The 22,389-nt window shown below is 43.9% G+C and overlaps 1 protein-coding gene across 1 annotated transcript in view; it reads left to right on the top strand.

The window, feature by feature from the left end:
* Positions 1 to 12,327, top strand: part of MPZL1 (myelin protein zero like 1) — a 39,633-nt gene extending 27,306 nt beyond the window's left edge. Inside the window, exon 7 of the mRNA XM_034768908.1 lies at positions 6,521 to 12,327. Within this exon, the coding sequence (XP_034624799.1) occupies positions 6,521 to 6,622 (102 nt within the window). The 3' untranslated portion in view covers positions 6,623 to 12,327. The remainder of the gene's footprint in view (positions 1 to 6,520) is intronic.
* The last annotated feature ends 10,062 nt before the right edge of the window (positions 12,328 to 22,389 follow it).

The raw sequence follows: 22,389 nt of genomic DNA, 5'->3' as shown, positions 1-22,389 counted from the left end.
ACCACTCTGGGCAGGGGGACCAAAGCTGAAGCTCAAGGGCTTTAGCCCCAGGCAGGGGAGCAGCAACATGAGCCCCAACACCCAGAGCTGAAGCCCTTGGGCTTTGGCCCTGGGCAGTGGGGCTCAGGCTTCAACCCCGGGCCCTAGCAAGTCTAAGCCAGCCCTGGTGACCCCATTCAAAGGGGTCCCGACCCACTGTCTCTTGTCTGGCTCTTATTCCTTGTCTTACAAAGCTCCATTTGGCATATTAGATCTAATTTAAGCACTAGAGACCTCAAATCTTATGGGACTCTCTTCTTCCTCTTCACCCCTCTAGTGCAGTTAGTACACTATTCTGTGTTATAAATTAAATTAACAAAATTAATCCCACATTTTAAATTACGGAAGTTTGCAGCACATTGACAATGACCATAACTCTGCCGAGTGTCTACTCTGCCCATGTTACAATGTGGCTGTGGCAGTACTGTGACATGGGCAGTGTAGTCATGCTTTATCGCCGGGGGAGAGCTCTCCTGGCAATTTAAAAAATAACCACCCCTCATTCGGGGTGATAGCTTTCTATACTGGCACTTTTCAATGCTAAAACTTTTGTCACTGGGGGGCGGGGAGTTTCACATCCCTGAATGACTAAAGTTTTAGCGCTGAAAGTGGAGGTGTGTAGACAGCCTAAATTCTTACAGTTCCAAAGGGAAAGCTGGAGGTGTTGCTAGCTGGGTAGGGAACACTTGAACTTTTTAGGTGCAGAGAAAGTTCTGGGAAGTGGCTTTGTTTGGTTTAAGGGTTTTAGTACTACAGTAGGGATGCGTTTCTTTTAGAAGGTCAGAGGGGATTTTGAACTTAATTCCCCTTTTTGTCATCTGTTTCAGCAAACCTTAACAGCAACTAGCTGCGCCCCCATCTCTCACCCCAATATTTGTCACGGCCTCCAGAAACGACAAACACATTTGCTTGAATGTGTTTGTTAAAATGATCTTCATTGAAGCGAATGTTGCCATTTAAATGGTTCTCAAACTTAAGGGTTGATGCCCTTTAAATAAATGGGACCGTTCACACCGCTTAGAACTATTGTCAGGCTATCTGCGGGCTTGTACAGACCTCAGTGCTTTGGCTTAAACTCTTCGCATTTTTAAGATGATCTGTGCTGCCATAAAGGCTAGGGGCTTATTCAAAACTTTTCAAATCTGAGTAGCTCTACTTCCAGAGAAGCTGAGCATCTGCAGTTCCATTGATCCACATGGTAGCTCTGGGCACACAGCACCTCATTTCTTTTTTTTGGATGTTTAATTCTAACTTCATTTTGTGGAAGCGCTCTCTCAGGATAGCCCACTGTATACCTTACCAGTCAGTACCCAGGAAATCCAGATGTTGTCTTCATCTGGTTCTCTAAACGTTCAGACAGTTGGATACCTCAAGTTCACTTTCACTGTCCTTTCCTTCCCAGCAGATCTCTGTGTATTCTATCGGGTCAGAACTATGTATTGTCTCAATTACCCACTCCATCCTCCTCCTCCTCGTTGTTTCATAGTATTTCATTCCATCCTCCTTCTAGTTATTTCCATTCTGCCATCGCCATTGTTTGGATGAGAGAGAGGAGCATCCATTCTGAGTGCAAGAATTTTCTGTTGTCTGAATAACTTCCATATTAGCATAAGAACTAGCCATATTGGGGTCATACCAATGGTCAGTCTAGCCTAGTATCCTGTCTCTGACAGTGGCCATGGCCAGATGCTTCAGAGGGAATGAACAGAACAGGGCAGTTTCAAGTGATCCATCCCCTGTTCTCCAGTCCCAACTTCTGGTAACTGGAGGTTTAGGGACACCCGGGGCATGGCATTGCGTCCCTGATCATCTAGGGCTAATAGATGGAGCTATCTCTCTCTCTCCCTTCCCCCTCCCTCCATTGATGGAGCTATCCTCCAGTCTACCTGGTGGTTTGGGTTCCAACGTATTTGACAGGAAAATTAGAAGGCAAATGCCTTCCATTACCGAGCTATGCCAAATACAATGAATAGTCAGCACCTTTGAATACTGAGCTCCTGTATCCTGGGTTTGCAAACTCTTTTCTGGCTGTGCAGAAGCAACATTGGCTCTAAAACGTGCTTGCAACTTCACATGCACACTCAGGCCATGTCTACACTACCACTTGGCAAAATTTGTTACTCAGGGGTGTGAATATTCCACTCTCCTCCCCCCCTCCCCCCCCCCCCGCGTGACATAAATTACGCTGGCATAAGTGCTAGTGTGTGCAGTGATATGTTGGCGGGAGAGTTTCTCCTGCCAACATAATTAATCCACCCCCAACAAGCAATGGTAGTTATGTCAATGGGAGAGCTCTCTCCCGTTGGCGTAGAGCAGCTACACGAGAGATCTTACAGTGGCACAGCTGCATCTGTACAACTGCACTGCTGTAAGCTCTGTAGTGTAGACATAGCCTCAGTTCCTCTCCCCGAGACAAGTTTTTAATTTGGCTCCACAGATCAAAACCAGATAGTATTTCACTAGTGATTAATACATAATACTACATGAAGATGCACAAACAGCCAGTACGAAGATGCATCAGACACTTACAGAAACTGTTTTGTCTGTAATGTGTTATTCAGTCCAATACTTAACTTAGAGCTGGAGCTTAAAGTTGTAGAACATTTATTTAGCATCTTTTTAAGGAATCTAGGAGCATGTACCCATTACAGTCCATGTAGCTGTCTGACTCGCAGGCCTTATGTATGTTTAATTTCAGTGTTCCTGTTGCTCCAGTAACCGTAATTCCCTGGCTCTCCATTGACACATTTTTAGTGCGATAATAGCCCTGTACTACTTCCTCACTGGTTCACTTGGAGTTATGCCCTACTTATGCATATACAGGTTAGTGTGAGGCAATATGTTTGTTCATGAATAGCTAAAATGAACTTCAGTCCCATCACAACTGGGCTTAAGGTAAAACTATTGAACCATCCATTAAAACTCCTTTTGGCATTTGTATATGTTAAAACTTAATTGACCAGCTTTCTATATAGATTCAAGTAGCTGAGGATTACCTTCCCCACCCAACCAGGTTTCTGAACAGGTTTTTGTCATGGATATGATTAGGCCAACCTGGTTTTTAATGTTTTCCCAAATATGTACCAGGGCACCACTAACGAGATAGAAATTCAGAGAGATTCCCTCTGATTTTAAAAGAGGTCTGCAGAAGGGTGTCTGGGAACATGTCTGTACTTTGTGTAATGAAGCTCAACGTAACCCGACTACATCTGGTGTCTTAAAAGGCATGCTGGGTTGTCCTCCGCCCCAAACTATATTCTGGTTAGGACCATTGTCTCTAGTTTAAAATCTTTGAAAACTCTCTGCAAGTCTTTCTGCCCCTTCCCCTACAGGGGTAGTGTTTTGCTATGGAAGAAAAGACTGAGGTGTCCCATTAGTGGCATTCACCGATGTGATTGCATTTGCTTCTCAGGAGTAATTACGTGACATTTGATCAGTTACCCAGCAGACAGATGTGTAAAGCACAAATCCCTCAGAACAGGGGGTGTTTGCAGAGATTCTACTTTCTCAGATGGTGGAGAGGTCTGTTAGTAGCTTATGATCTGATCAGACAGTTGGCAGTGATCTGAATAGGTGAGATCTTTACAGTATGTTGGTGTGTAACCCTCTGTGCTTCACAATCACATACCCAAATTGTATCTAAGGGGCAAAGGAGCTGTTTCTCACTCCTAAAGAACAAATTCTTGGGTCATTTGGCACTTTCTGTACAGGTGCATTAATTTGTGTGAGGCAGTCCTGCATTCTTACTGTAAGTAGTGATAGCATCACGATTAATAGCCAGGAACCACCAGTGCCTACTGTCCAGTCCAATGAATTAAATTGATGTATATTGACAGCTTTTTATTTTAAAAACCTTTAGACCATCTCCCTTGGAATTCCTCCCCTTCCTCCTCCCAGTTTCCTGTTCAATAACGTATATGTATGTGGCAGCTATATCTTTCCAGTACCCATGTGTCTCTGGAGGGCATCAGCCTTACTTTCGCTGTTACTTTCTTTTGCCTCCCCTTTTTCCTAGGAGGCTTTTAGCTTAGTTTGATAAATATTTCCCCCAGAAGTAGCTTATAACCTCCAATTCCTCTTTTAACAGAGAAATAGAGTATTTTGGAAGCAGTAGTTGTTGAAGAGCTGCTGAGCAGAAGCATGCAAGAGCTGGCTTTCAGATAGTGTGCCTCTCTCAGGAGAGGGCCAGACTTTTCTCACACCTTGCTTCCAATTACTCTATTGGAGAGTCGATTGTAGGGCCGTCTGATTCAACACAATCACATATGAAACCCAGGAAAGAAAGGGAACCATAGTGGGTATGTGAAGGCCACTTTCATCCAGAGAGATCAGGGAAGCTGAGAAAGTCAGTCAAAGTGACTAAAGGGAAATAAGAGCTGGTGTAGAGACTTGGAAATATTTTGGTTTTAGAACCACTTTTAGTGATGTAATTTTTTTTTTCCCAATGGGGCAAAGTCAGTCGCTTCCTCTTAGTTCTCATTCGGACTGTAAATGTGACTGAGGCATGGTCTGTGCTTAAAAGTGAGGTTGACATAGCTAAGTCAGTCGAGGTGTGAAAAATCCACCCCCTGACTGACATAGCTGTGCTAACCTACCCCTGGTGTAGATGCAACTAGGTCGCTGCTTCTGTTGAATAGCTACCATAATTCAAGCAGGCAGTGTTCCTACCCAGAACAACCTCTTCAGTTGGTTTAGGCTTTGTCTACACTACGGGGTTATGCCTATGTAGCTGTGGTCATTTAGCTCTGCACAGAGTGCATCTCTGTAGCATAGATGCACTCTGTGCAGACTCTGTTGTGCTGAGACCACTTCTCAGATGGTTGCACCATCCTCAGCCTTGTATCCAGGGCATTGTTTGCTATCAGGTAAGGGGGGCAGTTTCATCCCCACACCTTTGTTTGCTCCCCCAGCTTTCCATGTGTGTGTCTGCTCCACTTTTTGCCCCTCCCCCAACTTTGTAGGATATAATATAATCACATATCATGTTTTTTATGCTGATACATCTCTACCCCGATATAACGTGACCTGATATATCCAAATTCGTGTTAGAACGCAGTAAAGCAGTGCTCCAGGGGGGCGGGGCTGCGCGCTCCGGCAGATCAAAGCAAGTTCGATATAACGTGGTTTCACCTATAATGCGGTAAGATTTTTTTGGCTCCTGAGGACCGCATTATATCGGGGTAGAGGTGTGCAACTTCCCTCCCTTCCCCTTTAAATTTTGTGAAATGATGCCCCTGCTTGTATCTAACTCACTGAGAAAGTGCAATATCCTAGCACTGCAACTGAGAAGTTGTCATTATGCTGAAATCAATTTCCCACCCTTTCGCCTGCTTCTCAGATACCTGCTTTTGGGATATGGAGCACTCCAGTCCCATCCCCATCCCACTCTGCACTTCATATTCCTGCAGGTTGCGTTTCAGGGAGCACAGGTATTCGTGGTGAACCTGTGGGTTTCAGCAGAGCATTTAGTACCTCTGTTCTGAAGCTTAATGTGCATTGCTGCCCTCTGGGGCACTGAAACAAAATTGTTTGGCAGTGTCTGTCAAGTTCTTAGGTGTGAACCACAAACTACATATGAGGATTCCTTCATTGATCACTGAAGTGCAGCTATCTGAACATGATAGTAGTTTAGCAGAACAGGTTAGGTCATGGAGAATACAAAATCTATTTAAAACCGCAAGAGAATGAGATGAGCTGTTTTGGCCAGAACACAATTTGGAGACCTGCACCAGGCCTGATATTGCTACTCAGGTGCCAAGGGAGCACCTGAGTAGCAATATGGTGACCCCCATGGTTAATCTTCTGTTTTAAAACCAAGCTAAGGCCCTGGGTCAGTGCTGAGGGAGGTGCACCAACTACTGAGTCATCACTAGCTGCAGCATCTAAGTGGTCCTTGTCACTCTATCATAGGATTGATCTGGTTGCTTACTTCACTGGTGAATAGTGACTACATCCTATCACACTGGCTGCAGGCTAGAATTCATTCACTCTACTTGAGGAACTGATCCTCCAGTATTCCAAAAGGGAAGTTGTACTGAGGATTTGAAGGTCTGCAGTTATAGTGCATAAAATGAATTCTATCACTTAATGGCAATCTGTAGCACAGTATGATGCTTAAAAAATTAAACCCTAGCTTGCATCTGACCGAGCTACATATCTTCTTCATAGCTTTCTGTGTCTGAGGAAACTCTGATGCATTTCAGAGCTCTGGATCTTACCTTGCATTCTTCACATGCCGGCCAATCTAGTTAAAATGAGCCCTTGTGCTGCATGGTACACTGGGGTTGCAAGTAAGGTGACACACCAGATTTCTTGTGTAGATGCAGGCTCAGCCCACTTGCTTTGGGGTTCCATTAGCTAGCAGGGACTGTGCATTTGCTGTCCCTGAATTCTCACAGGAGACCCTGCAGCAGGGAGAGGGAAGTGCAACCCATTCTTAAAAGCGCTGATTCTGTGTTGTTTTTTTTCTCTCTGTCCTCAGGGCCCAGTAATTTATGCGCAATTAGATCACTCTGGTGGGCAACACAGCGACAAGATTAACAAGTCGGAATCCGTGGTTTATGCTGACATTCGGAAGAACTGAGGCGATCCCACCGTATCCAAAGCAAAACAAAAATTCAAACTGGAATGGCTTGAATCAAATGTGACCCAGAGAACTCACATGTGGCCTTTGATGCCTAGGCTAGGACCAATGCATGTGAATACAGAGAGATATATGTGTTGTGTGTGTAAATAGTCTATTTAATCGTACAGAAGTGAGACCAGTGTTGCATGTTGAGATGCAGTAAGAATTCTGCTTATAAATGGCCAATATTCTTTTTTTGTATCTAGGATAAGGGGAGAAAAAGTGAAAATACATAACATGGCAATTTTAAAGTTTTTTTTTTTTTTTTTGTCTCAATCATTAATGGGGAAACTGGAGGGTGCTAGGGGATTCTAGATTTACCTGATCATTTTTCAACAGGGTTTTCCTTTTTTGAAGGGATGGATATGAGGAAGGTAGTTTCTATAGGATATTTCCTCTTCTCCAATCTATACAAATTGACTGCCACCTCATCTTACTTATACAATTAGACCTCTTTGCTCAGAAAAACCCTCCCATCTGCATGGGAGAAGGAAGAGCTAAGTTATAAAGGATCTGGTAAATTTTAGCCATTTGAAATGTCTACCCTTCACCCCTTTAAATGTATGAGAACTTTAAATTTATATAATGGTGACATTGCTCATAGATTAATAGATTTTTATGGCCAGAAGGGACCATTATTAGCTCATCTAGTCTGACCTCCTGTATATCACAGGCCATAGAATTGCATATAGTTACTCCTGTATTGAGCCCATGTATTGTTAGAGCTTAAAGCCAGTCCCTTAGAACACAGGGACTGTGTTGGCCCAGTGGGGTTTGTGCAGTGAAAATAAAACCCAACTTTTCATAAGTAAGCGAAGATAGGGTGACCAGATGAGAGGAAGAAAATATCGGGACACATTGGGGGGGGGAAAGAGTGTCCGGCGGCGGATCAAAAAAAATAAAAGTAAATAAAAAGCTGAGTGCTGTCAGCGGAGCGAAATATCGGGACAAATTGCGTCCCGACCAAAGATCGGTCGGGATGCGGGACAAACACCTAAATATCGGGACGTCTGGTCACCCTAAGCGAAGGGGGCGTCTAGGAAGCTAGATCCTGATGTGTCCTTCCTTGGGACAACCTGCTTCCAGTGAAACCTGCTGGGTTGTTTGTCCACTTGTAGTAGGAAGCAGGGGCTCTTCTGGAGAGAGATGACATTGCACTTTGTGGAAAAGGAAAAGTGATAAAACTTTACTTGCAATAATCTGTCTATACTGTCTTTCCCTGAAGCTGGTTTAGAGTAAGGGGGAGAAGCGTGATGAATGGGACCATCACAAGCCTGCTGCTATAAGAGGACAGGGCCATCCTTGGTTCCACTGTCACTGACTCTTACTAAAGTCCCATCTCCTGTGATCTGCTAGAACAGGAAAAATTGAATAATGCAGAAAGCTTGCAGCCCCACCTAGATCACTGACATTCTGGCTAGCTTGCTCTTTTGGGAATCTTCCCTGTGACCTGTTTAGTCTAGTTGAAGGCATGTGAGCTAGACCCACACTGGAGAGATTCATTTCAAGGTTTTAGATCCTCTTTGTTCTTCCCTTGTATCTTTATGAATGCTTGCTTATATTTCCAGAGGTTCATTGAGTCCTTCTGGAAGGAAACAAGCTGCCTCTTGTGTGTAGTGAACTGCAGGCATCATGATATGAGATCTTGTCTGAGCCTGACTAGGGATGTCTTTTGCATTTATGGGAACATAACCAACATTCCAGGGCGGGAGTAGATGGCTTCTATGATGTAGCTGTCTTAAAGCTGTAGCCAGAAAGACTTGATGCAATATGGGACTGAAACTATTACGAACTTACTTTCCCTTGATTTGTCTTAACTTTGAAGCTTGTTTATCAGGAACAGTAATCGGTGTTAATGGAAGTGGATTGATTCTGACTGAGTGAGCTGTCTTCAGGTTTCACTCAGTTCAGAGGAGTTCATGATTGCCTTGTGGCTAATGAGATCAGACCAGAGACCTGATCAGTTTTAACCCTATACTTCTAGCCAATGGAGCATGCAGAGTTTCCTCTTGATTCCCTGCCACTAACCCAGGTTTTTGTCAGTTAAAAGGAAATGCAAAATTTAAAGGTCTTTTAAAATTCCTCCAGGTTTGCTGCCTTTGTCCATCCCAGGCCCTGCTGAGGTTTGTGCTGTGTAGGACTACTTCTGATGAATGCCTAGTGCTAAGTAGGAGAAGGCAGGCTTGTAGCACAGCTCAGGGATAAGCAGAATCCCTTGTCAGGGTAAAACAGGTGTAAAAACTGAAATGGGGATGAGGCTAGCAGTTAATACTGTGTGACTAGGCTTGGAAGGATTAGATTTTTATCGGTAAATGTCAAACGTTGATTTCACTGTACATGCACAAACTGATGCATAAATATTTCCATCAATAATTGAAATTTAGAGGTAGGCAAAGTAAGAAAAATGCTGCTTGAGAACTTATTGGTTTGATTTAAGGCTATATACTTCCTATATTTTGACATAGGATGTTGACAGTTTGTGTGCTAATGGTTATAATGCTTTAACTTTTTAAATCTCAAGATCTACTGTCATTAAATTGTTTCATCCCTCAATTTCCCACAGCTGAAAGTTTAAACTGAAAAAATGCTTAAAACCCATAATTGTGCACAACGTTGAAAATTTAAATTGATAATTGAAAAAGATGCTTAAAAATAAGTGTTATTGTCTATTAAAATTATAAATTCATCGCCCTTGGCATAGCTACATCTCTCAGGGGTGTGAAAAATCCACATACCCCTGAGAGATGTAGCTATGGTGACCTAACCCTTGGTGTAGACAGAATTCTTCCATTGACCTAACTACCACTTCTTGGGGAGGTGGATTACCTATGCTGATGGGAGAACCTAGTGTTTGCATCTGCACTGCTGTAGCGCTTCAGTGTAGCTGTGCCACTGTAGTGATTAAAGTGTAGACATACCCTGAATGAAGCGATAGTGAAATCCCAGACTCTGGTCTGATCGTATTAGCCCAGGGGTTCTCAAACTGGGGGTTGGGACTCCTCAGGGGGTCACGAGTTGTCAGTCTCCACCCCAAACCCCGCTTTGCCTCCAGCATTTATAGTGGTATTAAACATTTTAAAAAGTGTTTTTAATTTATAAGGGGGGGGTCGCACTCAGAGGCTTGCTATGTGAAAGTGGTCACCAGCCCAAAAGTTTGAGAACCGCTGTATTAGCCCATTTTGGAAGCTGTGAAATGGAATGAATTGGTTGCATTCTTCTCCTCCCCACCACCCCTTTCTGTACTGCAGTCAATTACTCAGTGCTTGTCTACAGTGTGGAGACTATACCAGCATAGCTACAACAGCAGAGCTATGCCAGCATGACCCTATCATGGAGGCACAGCCTATGCTGATAGAAGGGTTTTTCTGCTGGTGTAGAAACACCACCTTCCTGAACGATGAAAGCATTAAATTGTCAATATAGGTCTCTCTATGGGGGGGGGGGGGGGTTAGGTCAATTTAGCTCTGTTGGTTGGGATGTGTGGGTTTTTTTGTGTGTTTTTGCATCCCTGACTGACACAGCTGTGTCGACCTAACTTTTAAGCCCTGGTCTGCACTTCAGATTTAGATTGACCTAACTGCATTGATCAGAGGTGTGAAAAATTCATCGCCTTGAATGCTGTAGTTAAGCCAACCTAACTCCCAGTGTAGGTGCAGTTTGTCTTCCTTCAGTGTAGGAAGCATCTACACTAAGGCACTGGAGCTGTCTCGCTATAGTACCCATACTGTAGACGTGCTCTAAGTGTAGACCAAGCCTAAGGGCTGTTACAATGGAGGCAACTCTTGGATAACGAGCTGAGGTGAGCTCCGTGGGAATTGCATTGTATCCAGGAAGGCGAATTCTTTATAAATCTTGTCTTTACTGCTCAGGGCGTAATATGTCACAGCACAGAAACTAGAGTCAGTACCACAACATTTTCTACTTGTTGGGAGAAGTTGTTCTCCTGACTATAACTGACCTTGTACTCACTGCAGACAAAAACAAATACCCTTTGGGATTGCTGCCTTGGTTCTGTCTGCTACAGGAACTGGCACCTTTTTGAGAGCAAGAGTTGGATGGTATCACTTCTGTTTTGCTTGTCTTCCCCTCAGAAAACATGCTGCTGCTCCTCGCTAGAACTGAAAAGCTGGCACAGCAGCAAAATTCTGTTTCAACAACTGAGGCCTTTTAACCCTTAGTTGACCGCCAGCAAACAAGCATATAGGTGCAGCATCCAGAGGGCTGGTGTTGCTACTTGCTAACTCTGATGTCCAGTGAATGAATTGGCAGCTGTATTCTTCTCCACATCTTCTCTCCAACACCCCTTTCCATGCATAGGTTAGTGTTTGACTGCAGTTCTCCAGGGTTGAGGGGGTAGGACAAGGGTATTTTAGGTGGTGCTTGGAGGAGCTGTTACGTTGAGAGCCTTCCCACAGTAGCAGTGGTCTATGTTGGTGCATAAGGCCCAATCTATACCTGGAGTGTTCTGTGTTTTTTAGAGTTCTATTGACATTTCAATTTATGATTAGAGGAACTGGAATTAGGTTTTTAATTTGTCTTTTAATATTCCAGAGTTGTTTGGGTAACCATCTGCCTTGTAACTCGTGTGTATGTGTACATGTACACAAAACTTAAAGGCTTTGTTTCCCTACAGAGTGGACTGTTGAGGTGGTAGGGTGAAGAACCTTATGATCTCTAACATAATTGCCCTGGAATCTGTTTTAAATCTTGCTTGGTGTTTACATTGTTCTCTTATCTGTCTAGGACCTTTAAAACCATGATTTTTCTTTTATGTATATGGGGGGTGAGGTTTGAGGAGTATTTTTTCCCCCTTGAAAATGAATCTGTGGTCAAAGATCTGGGGTATTGTGGAAGTAGAGTTTCTCCAACAGTATCTACATTGCTGGGGTTGCAGTCATTTTCCCATCATACCAGCATCTAGGTCTTGGCACATTGTATGATAAAGGCCACCAGAATGCATCGAATCATAGAAATGCTGGGCTGGAAGGGACCTCAAGAAGTCCTCAAATCCAGCCCCCTGGTCTGAGGCAGGACTAAGTGATGGAAATCCCTAAATCATAAACTACTTTGCTCAGATTTTATTCCATTGTGTTTTTGTTTTGTTTTTTAAGGTTTCTTTCCTCCTCCCTCTCAAACACAAGCAACCCCTTTTATTTTTAAGGTATTTCTGCACTTTCTAAAACTGGAATTTAAGTTGAATAAAGTTTCCTGCCTTCTGGGGTGAATATGCTGTGCAGTCTGGTTCCCCCTCACTCCAAAGCAGCTGTAACATGGAGTATTAGAGACACTTTGGGCAGGAAGACAGGAGCTTTTGGTTCTTGTTCCTGCAGACCTCTAACTTGGAAAGTATCTTCCTAAACCGGGGAGGAAAGCCCCCTCCTCAATAAGAGGATAGCGCACCAGTATCCTACCTGGTTTTGGGGGTGGAGGAAACAGGACAAACACCTATAAAATGGGTGTATAATTATTGTGGGAGGGAGCCAGGTGTATACTGCATGGCCTCACTAAAGTTAAGGCCATGGAGAGCCGGGGATAGCAACTGTGCTTTGCTTGGACAGATACTTTTGATTTGGATACTAAAATCATACTGTTAATTTTTCTTGACTGATTTTAATGTTTTCTATTGTAATCTTGTGACTATTTTAATACACTTTTTTCCATTATTTGTCTCTTGTGGTCTGTTGCACAAGTTGTATCTGGTTGTGGATGGGATGGGGAGGGAGACTGGAATACACAAGCCTCCCTTGCACCTTAAAGACAACACAAAGATGACATTTTCCCCTCATCTGACACATGTCACCAATATCAGAATACTGCATGGCTGGAGAACTTTTCACCAGGGGATCTTGGCACGTTTTACCAATATTAAGCTGCACAATTCCCCTGTTAGGTAGGTAAGTGATATGCCCCTTATCGACCTAGAAGAGCTGCAAGAAAGGGTAAAGAGACTTGCCCAAGGCTACTCAGCAAGTCAGCAACAGAGTTGAGAATAAGAACTCAGGAGACGGGTCTTCCAGTTCCTAGTGCCACTAGCCCACCGCACTACGAAGTTGCCTTTGCAGAATGCTGTTCTTACCAGTCTTGAAAAGTATCTAGACCAATCCTATTGGACAAAGGCCTCCTGTTGGAAGAGAAAATGCTCTCCCTAACCTGCCACTGAACAAACAGTAATTGTTGCACTTGGCAAAACAGATCAACTGCTCTGCTTAAAGGTCTGACCAGAGAGATTTGTGACAGAGATGGCAACTTCCTGCCATATCCTTGGGAGACCTTATTGAATTAAATGTCTTGAAGTCCATTGTATTAAATGAATGGTTTATGCCGGGGTGGTAACAAATAGTGTTACATGCTTTTTTCCTAAGGAATATCTAGGGGGAGGTGAATACTAATTCCCTTCCTCTGGTTAATGCAAAATCTTTTGAAACTATGCCCTGAGGAGTGAGCCATTGTCTGCTGATCACCTGTTACATGAGGCCATGATCAAAAGCCCAAGCTGTATAAAAGAAAGATGGAACTGTTCCTGGTTGTTCTGGTTCTGAATCTGAGATGGTTATGAACTTGTAACCAGGGGGGGAAATCCAGTTATGGGTTTTGAAGGACTGACACCTACTAGAGCTTGAGGTTGGGAGTTGGAGTGATCTCGGTAAACTTGTTAGCAAGTGTGTAGTTTCTTTTAGGCAGTCTGGCTTGCTGAGGATATCTGTGTAGACAGGGAAGTGCAAACTGGAAAAATCTGGTCAGGAGGGGGGAGAGATGCAGATTTCTACCTGTGAGATGACAGCTGAGGAGCCAGGAACCCTTAAGGGACCACAAAGAGGGAGTACAGTTCCCCCTGAACTGTGACAGTATTAATAAAAGCGCCATCTGCCCTTAGGATCTATGAAAACTAGGCATGTGCCCGCTCTCCATTTGGGACTCTGCCCCTTGTGGGTGTGGTGTTAATCCACCTGGGACACTACACAAAACTGGCCTCACTAACTTAAAATATTAGCTCTACTTTTGATCAAGCAAGGAAGGCTGTATCCCTTCAGCAGGGAGAGCAAATCACTCATAAGTATTTCCTAGGCCTCTCTCTTTGTGGTAAGAGGTATATTGACACTGAAAGAAAGCAAGAAATCCTTAAGCTATGAATCTATGATGAAGCAATGTCATTTTACCTATCAGGCTAGCATCTTCTGGGCAGATCAGAGCAGTTTGAAGCAATGAGAGCCTTTTGTGACTACTAATGATGGCTTAGGCTGGAAGCTGAGTTTGTGCCTACATTCCATCTAATTCACTGTGGATGGGCACAACCAGGACCTAGATTTTTTTAGGTTTCTGCTTAAAGTTCAGTGGCCCTCATTAAGAGTAGGGGTTTGCCCACTTTCCTTAGCCATTGAGAGCAGGCTGTGTATCCTCCCAGCCTACCTGTGCTGGCTATATTTCAGGTATGGGGATTTCTGTGTACGTATCGTTTGTAAAGTACTTGGGATGAAAGGCACTGTGTATATTGAGGAAGGGATGTGACTAAAGCAGGAGACTGAGTCAGGAGATCAGGGTTCTGTTTTGGCTGTCATCAAATCACTTGCTCAAGGCCACTTAGCCTCTGTTCCTCAGTCCATCGACTCAAAGCATGTAGCCACTAACCCATAGCAGATGCCTTCACTATGCCACGATATGGGAGGGAAAGGGATACTGTACAAACCCCTCTGGGTTTCCCAGTGCATCATGTCTTTTCTGACTACATTTCTTGTGGCTGAGATTATCTTGTCTTGGGCACTTTGTCTGTATTATCCCAGTTTGATAGTTGTCATTTCTTTGTAAACCTCTTTTAAAAAGTTGCTGTCTTCTATCCCATCTTCAGGGAATGGCTGGCATCTCAGAAACCAGAAACTGTTGCAAATGCGGACTTCTTAAGGGTGATCACTGTACCTCAGACATGTTGTTAAGGGCTTACTTGAAAGCTTTGAGATCTTGAAATGGAAGGTGTTATAGAAGGTGTGACAAAGTTCCTCTATCTTGGTGGGTCCTGTGCTTATTGGCGGATTTTCTTGCTTCAGAGATTCACCATGTGGGTTGGGGGAAACAGCCTGGAGACCTTCCCCTCTGGGAGAACCCATAGTCCAGATCAATTGGGAGGTTTGGGGGGAACCCAGGCCCGCCCTCTACTCCGGGTTCCAGCCCAGGGCCCTGTGGACTGCAGCTGTCTATAGTGCCTCCTGTAACAACTGCATGACAGCTACAACTCCCTGGGCTACTTCCCCATGGCCTCCTCCAAACACCTTCCTTATTCTCACCACAGAACCTTCCTCCTGGTGTCTGATAATGCTTGTGCTCCTCAGTCCTCCAGCAGAACACCCTCTCACTCTCCGCTCCTTGCGCCTCTTGCTCCCAGCTCCTCACACTCACCACAAACTGAAGTGAGCGCCTTTTAAAACCCAGGTGCCCTGATTAGCCTACCTTAATTGATTCTAGCAGCTTCTTAATTGGCTCCAGGTGTCCTAATTAGCCTGCCTGCCTTAACTGGTTCTAGCAGGTTCCTGATTACTCTAATGCCCCCTTCTCTGGTCACTCAGGGAACAGAAAAGTACTCATCCAGTGACCAATATATTTGCCCTCTCCCAGACTCCTGTACCCCACTGGTCTGGGTCTGTCACAAAGGGCAAAGTATTGAATTATTACTTTCTAGTGATGTGCTGCTAATATTTTTTAAGAGGCTCCAACAAGCGTCCCCTCCCCCCCCCATCCTACCTTAGTCTGTTTCTAAACTCTGTACTAAGAGTATTTAGAGGTGGGACTGAAGGATCTTCTCGTTCACCCCTCCCCACCCCCTGGAAAGGAACACCTCACAACTGTAACCAAGAGGGAGGCACTACGTTTGGCAAATGGTTTAGTTTGCTGGAACCATTCCCATTCTTTTCCTGAAAACACAGTGCAATGATGGTCACACTTCAGCTTGTGTGGCTTGGCACAATGTAAGTGGAAATGGCAGACACTGGAGCAAATCTAGTTCATTTTTAAAGTAAAAAGTGGCTCTCCAGAGATATTTGAATGTCAGTGAAATGTCTGTGGGAAGGATGGTTCAGGAATAATCAGAGGTGAAGAGTGATCAGAGCCTTGTCTTGATGGGCAAAAAGGGAGTGTTTCAATTGTTAGCTTAACATCTGAAGTCTTTTAAATCATTATGTTGGAGGTGTAATTTCCAGCTTGGGTAGACATATCCATGCAAGCTCTGATTGAGCAGTGTAGCTGAAGTGGTCTGAGCAGTGGGCCAGGCTAGCTGCCCAAATATCATCCTGTCAGAGACCTTAGGTACCTACTGGTGGTGGCTAGTTCATCCTTCCACCATTTTAGTGCACTAGCTCGATTGGTTAGTTTGGGTACATCTACCTGAGCTGGAAATTACACCTCCAGCTCTAATGGTAGACATACCATTAGAGGCAGGCTAACACATTTGAAGCTGTTATCTGTGGCCATGTTTTAGCCTAGGTTACAATATGGCTAGTGAACACTGCTTACACATGTTAGCCTGCAACCTACTAGGGCTCTTCAGTTGTGTTAGGGCTAAGCATATGTTTGCCCTTCCTTCAGTTTAGCAGAACTAGAACACAAAGGGGATGGGAAGAATCTCCCCGCAGCATCTTGCTGATCTACTAAAGCTAAACATGCAGTATTGCCAACTCAAGGGACTTGATCATATTACTTGATACTGATTTTTTTTTTTCTTACATGACCTTGGGAGTTGGGGCTTTATCTCACTTACAAAAAAAAATTTTTTTTTAGCACCTGTGGTTGTGGAGGAAAACTTGGCAATATAAACTTCTAAAGGCTCAAAAAGCAAAGGCAAATACTTCTCCCACCTTCTTCCCTAAAATTGGCTGAAAACTGTAAGAATCTTTTGAATATTTGGGAGTACTTAATATCTGTACTGAAGTTTTTCCTAATATGTGATCTAAATCTCCCTTACTGCAGATTAAGCCTCTTAGAACTTCTCCTATCTTCAGTAAACCTGGAGAACGATTGATGACCATCCTCTTTGTAACGATAACACAAAGGGGATGGGAAGCACCTACTGCAGCATCTCACTGATCTATTAAAGGTAAACATTCAGTATGATGACCATCCTCTTTGTAACAGCACTTAACATATTTGAAGGTTATCAGGTCCCTCCTCAGCCCTTTTCCCCCTCAAGACTTTTTTTTTAACCTTTCCTCATAGGTCAGATTTTCTAAATCTTTTATCATTTTTGTTGCTCTCCTCTGGACTCTCTCTCCAATTTGTCCACATCTTTCCTAAAGTACGGCATCCAGAATTGGACACGGTACTCCATCAGTGCCGAGTAGAGCAGATGACAACCTTCCGTGTCTCACAACACTACTCTTCATACACCTCAGAATATTTTTTTTTAGCTGCATCACATTGTTGATTCGTATTCTATTTGTAATCCATTAAAACCAATATATCCTTTTCAGCAGTACTACCCCTAGTGTGCATTTGATTTTTCCTTTTAAGTGAAGTACTTTTCACTTGTCTTTATTGAATTTCATCTTGTTGAATTCAGATCAGTCATCCAATTTGTCAAGGTCACTTTGAATTCTAATCCCATCCTCCAAAATGCTTGAAACCTCTCTCAGCTTGGTGTCATCTGCAAGTTTTATAAGCATACTCTCCACTCCATTATCCAAGTCATTAATGAAAATATTGAATAGTACCAGACCCAGGGCTGACATCTGTAGTACCCGACTAGATATGCCCTCCAGTTTGATAGCGAACTGCTCTTTTTGAGTATAGTCTTTCAACCACTTGTGCACGCACCTTACAGTAATTTCATCTAGACAGTGTTTCCCTAGTTTGCTTTTGAGAATGTCATGTGGGACTGTCAAATGGTTTACTAAAATCAAGATACATCATGTTTACTGCTTTCCCCCATCCACTAGATCAGTAACACTGTAGAAGAAAATTAGGTTGGTTTGGCATGATTTGTTCTTGACAAATCCACACTGGCTATTTCTTACAACCCTATTCTTCTCTAGGCCAGGGGTGCCCAAACTTACTGGCCCTCCGAGCCACATATGACAATCATCAGAAGTTTGAGAGCCGGGGCACACCTGCCGGGAGCGGGGGCTGGGGCTTCAGCCTGCTCCTGCTGAAGCCCTGAGATCCCTCCCCTCGGGGCAGAAGCCCCCACCCCACTGCAAGGCAGAGGTCCCGAGCTTCCCCCCCAGTCTGGTGGGGTATGGGGGGCTCTGAGAGCTGTACTTAAATGGTAAAAGAACCACATGTGGCTTGCAAGCCACAGTTTGGCCACCCCTGCTCTAGGTGCTTACAAATTGATTGTTTAATAATTTGTTCCAGTATCTTTCTGGGTATCAAAGTTAGGCTGATTTGTCTATAATTTGCTGGCTGCTCTGTTTCCACTTTTTAAAGTTTGCATTTCTCCAATCCTCTGGGACCTGGCCTATCCTCCAGGAGTTCTTGAAAATAATTGCTAACTGTTCCAAGATTGCTTCAGCTAATTCCTTAAGTACCTAGGCTGAATTAATCAAGCCCTGCTGATTTGAATACATCTAACTTATCTAAATATTCTTTACCCTGTTCTTTCCCTATTTTGGCTTGCATTCCTTTCACCTTGTTGTTAATATTGTGTTGAGTATCTGGTCACCATTAACCTTTTGAGTCAAGTCTGAAGCAAAATAGTGTTTAAACACTCAGCCTTTTTGACTTCATCAGTTATTAGCTGTCCTTCCCCGCTAAGTAGGGGATCTTCACTTTCTGTTGTCTTTCTCTTGTTTCTAATGTATTTAAAGAATCTCCTCTTATTGCCTTTTGTGTCCCTTGCCAAGTGTAACTCATCTTGTGCCTTAGTCTTACTGATTTTGTTCCTGTGTGCTTAGCAATTTGCCCATGTTACCATTTTTTGTAGGATTCCTTTTTGATTGTCAAGTGCATGGTAAGATGGGTTAACAAGCTCCCCCCTGTTGTGGGCTGGGAGCGATGTGTTTGAACCCGTTTTAGAAACTCTTTTCTAGCCTAGCTATAGTAGGAATGCTGCTGTTTTTGGAACTGTACCTTGGACAATTCTTCAACACACAGCCTGCTGCCCAGTAGTGTTATATGGATAGAATTTGTCAACTACTGTAGATAAAGCTTTAATAGTCATCTGAAGATCTGTTTAGATTTTTTTTAAGCAAGTATTTGAATCAGGTAGAGAGCACAACCTCTCCCACTTCCTCTGCAGTTCTAGTAGGCTGAACAGCAGCTGTCTCTTCCCTTTTGCATGGCTCCAGCATGGCAGTTGCTGTTGTACAAGTTCTGCAGTGTAGGAGGGGGAGGAGAGAGTAGTAGCTATGGTTGCTCCATTGCCTGCTTCTCTGCTGGGTTGTAGGAGCCCCAGGGCAAGCAGGACAGGAGCCTACCATGCTCTACTTGCCCCCGGAGAAATAAAGTACTGATTGTTGTCCTGCCTTTTCTGTTAAATATTTGGCCTTCAGGCTGAAACTGTTAGACACCTGGTTTTAGAGCACCTGGGCAAGCATAAAGGGTAGAGTGGGAAAGTGGAGAAAAGGCTACGGGAGGGGATGTGTGCATACCTGAAGGGAAAACAGAATTGAGAGAGAGATAGAGGATGGGAAGAATGAAATTAAAGAAAATTCATCAGGAGGATGAGAAACTAGAAGGGAATGAAATGCAGGAGCCCTGGTAACTTTCATTAACAAAAGTGTGCAGCAAGGACCCTCTGTGCCTGTCTGGGTTTATAAATAAGTAGGTGGAGTGAAAGAAATCTTTAAAGTTTGTACTGTCACCCTTTCTGAGTCACTTCCTGGGTATGTGTGACATTCCCCAGGTAGCATGCTGAAACAGAATTTTTAAACCAGGTTTCTGAAATAGTTTGAACATAACATCAGAAATGTAGGGCTGATAGGGACCCCAAGAAGTCATCAAGTTCCACTCCCTGGGCTGAGGCAGTAAATGTAGACCATCCCTGGCAGATGCTTTAAGAACAGGTTGTACAACTGCCTTTTGAAGCCTATTCCAGAGTTCAAAATAACCTTTGTAGTTAGGAAAAGCTTTCTACTATCTAACCTAAATCTCCCCTGGCTCCATATTCAGTCTGTTACTCCATGTCCACCAAAAGCAGGACACGTAGAACAATTGACCAGTCTTCCTTATAACAGCCTTTAATGCTTTTGAAGACTTAGTAGGTGCTCACTACCTTTATTCTTCTTTTCACAAGAGTAACTATGCCTATTTTAACCTTTCCCCTCTCCACTGTCACTGTATAAACCATCTTAAGATATGTTCTAAAGCAGTGTTTGGCTAATACTTGCAACCGCAGGGTGGGAGTGATCCTTGAAGGGGCAGGCTTGGGTATACTAGAATGAATGCATTTCCAAAATCAAGATATAGCATGCTGTAGAAGGAGTGATAAAACTGGATTCAGTTCTCCTTTCTACCCATCCCTGTCCCAGCTGCAGTGGAGCACACACAGAAAGGGCTGGAATGGATGGTGAAGCTGCTTTGTCAGCAGCTGAATTGCAGTGAAATGTGTGAAGGAGGTGGGGCTGCTGTATTCATGAATACTACAGATGCTGATTGGCTGACCTATAAGGGAGGTTTTGTCTTACACTGGAGTTAAATCAAAACGAGTTGTCAGGAAGAACAACCAGGAAACATAGTAATGAGCTGCTACTACCTTTGGCTAGAATGCTTTAAGGTCATGAGGCAAAGGGCTGGGCCATTAAATGGGAAGAACCTAATTGCCCTACCTCCAGTAAACTTAAGATTTATTTGGCCAGGGGAGCCTCAGATCAGTAGGACTCTTAACAATTAATTGCAGTGTTGGTTGAATGAAAAATATCACCTCATATACCTTCTCACTCAACTGAGAAATCATTGAGAGCGTGGAACAGAGCTTGTTCCCTTGAACAGCTGGATGCAGGCTTTGCAGAGGGAGGCTAAAGACGTTACCTTACCTACCTAACAGGGATGGGTGGAGGGGGCAAGATCTAAGTAGGCCACAGCTGGATTTTTTTTTTAACTCCTTGGCCTTCCTATTAAAAATAAATATCCTGTTTTGAAAAGGCTGTATAGTTACTGAATATGCTACTAGTCACAGGTACTGAATTTAAATCAGGCCTGCTGAGGTAATGCTAGTTGATGCAGAGTGGGCCTGCCACTGGTCTACATCTGACTAGGAGAATCTCATGATTCAGTGCTGAGATGAGCTTCTGGCTCATCAACTGTAGGGATGCGCTGAGAGGGGACTGTGGGGCAACTAGCTTGGCAACAGCACATAACACAGGAAGTAGGTTAGGTGTCCTGCTAGCCTCTGCTCACGGGATGCAGGTTGATTTCATCAGGTGGTGGATTATGTTGCCCTTTATCTAGCTCCCTACAAAAACTCTGCCCTGTACAGCAGTAGCATCCCCCTACAGTTCTGACTACAGAATGTTATCAATACTGATGTATGTGGGAGTATCTTAAATGGATATTCATATACTACATTAGCAGTTGCTGGAGTTTAGAAAAAGCCTTCCTGGTGAGGCAAGCTCCTTTTGATTATGGAACCAATAGGGGAGAACTAATGGCAGGAATATTTGTAAGATTTTCTTTAAAGGCAAAACTGACATTTAGAGAAACTGTTAAATTCAGGCTCTTGACTGCCACAATGACTATCCGTCTCTGGATGAGTAAACAAGAAGGGGATGCTTGTCATTAGTAACAAATACTAATAATATGGCAAAAACCTGCTGTTCCTGCCCATCCATGGTTGTGAGGGCCTGCTCTCTGGTTACATGTTCCCTAGACTTTGAGAGCAGAGAGCTTTGCCTATGCAACATGGACAACTCCTCCTCCTCACCCCCCCCCCCCCCCCCCCCCCGCTTCAAAAACAAAAATCTCAGTTAGAGGTTGGGAGGGCCTGCTCTCTGCCCCTTGTTATGACCTTGCTATTCAGTAGCTTCCATTTGTTTGCTCTTTAGGGGAGGGTAGAAGCTGCCTTTTCTAAACTATATACCACCATCTACTGTAACTGTCCAACTCCACTTAAGGTAGGTCTACACAGCAAAGAAAAAACCCCAGATGGCCCATGCCAGCTGGCTCTGGCTCCAAGGCTATTTCATGGCTGTGCAGACCTCTGGGCTCTAGGGCCCTGTGGGGTTGAGAGCCCAGGCTCAGCCGTCTACACAGCCATGAAGCAGTGCTACAGCCCAAGGCCCCCAAGCTGGCTGGCATAGGCCAGCTGTAGTTTTTTTTTTATGGTATGTCTGTACAGCTGCAGTGGCTTTTAAACATAGGAGTTGAGAATCAATATGGGTTGGGGGACAGGAGAGAGAAAACAAGGTGTTAGTTGTAGTCCTCTAATGCCTCTCAAAGCACACTGCAGCAGGACAGCTCTCTACTCTGGAAGGCCAGATCCTCAAGTCTGGTATCTTGCAGCACTCAAAAAATGAAGAGAGCTTCTGAAGGATGAGTATGTAATTTTAATCAAATATTTTCATGAAACAGGTAAATTTGGACAGTGCTGCATCAGTGGCCTATAGTGGTTTGCCCAAAGCAGGGGGAGATTAATTTAGACTCATAAGCCTACCTCTATTGTGTATATAAGACACCTATGAAACCAACTGTTTCCCCACCTCCATGATACAAAATTCACCTTGGATTGCAGTGATTGTGTTAGCAGCAGTAATTACCATGTTGTGGAAGCTTTTCAAGAAGTTGTTCAAGTGGTTGGCAGGGGCCAGGAG

This window comes from Trachemys scripta, chromosome 1, assembly GCF_013100865.1.
Source record: "Trachemys scripta elegans isolate TJP31775 chromosome 1, CAS_Tse_1.0, whole genome shotgun sequence".
Classification (NCBI taxonomy): domain Eukaryota; kingdom Metazoa; phylum Chordata; order Testudines; family Emydidae; genus Trachemys; species Trachemys scripta.
Note: the sequence above shows the minus strand (reverse complement) of the source record. Positions and strands in the feature narration are given on the sequence as shown.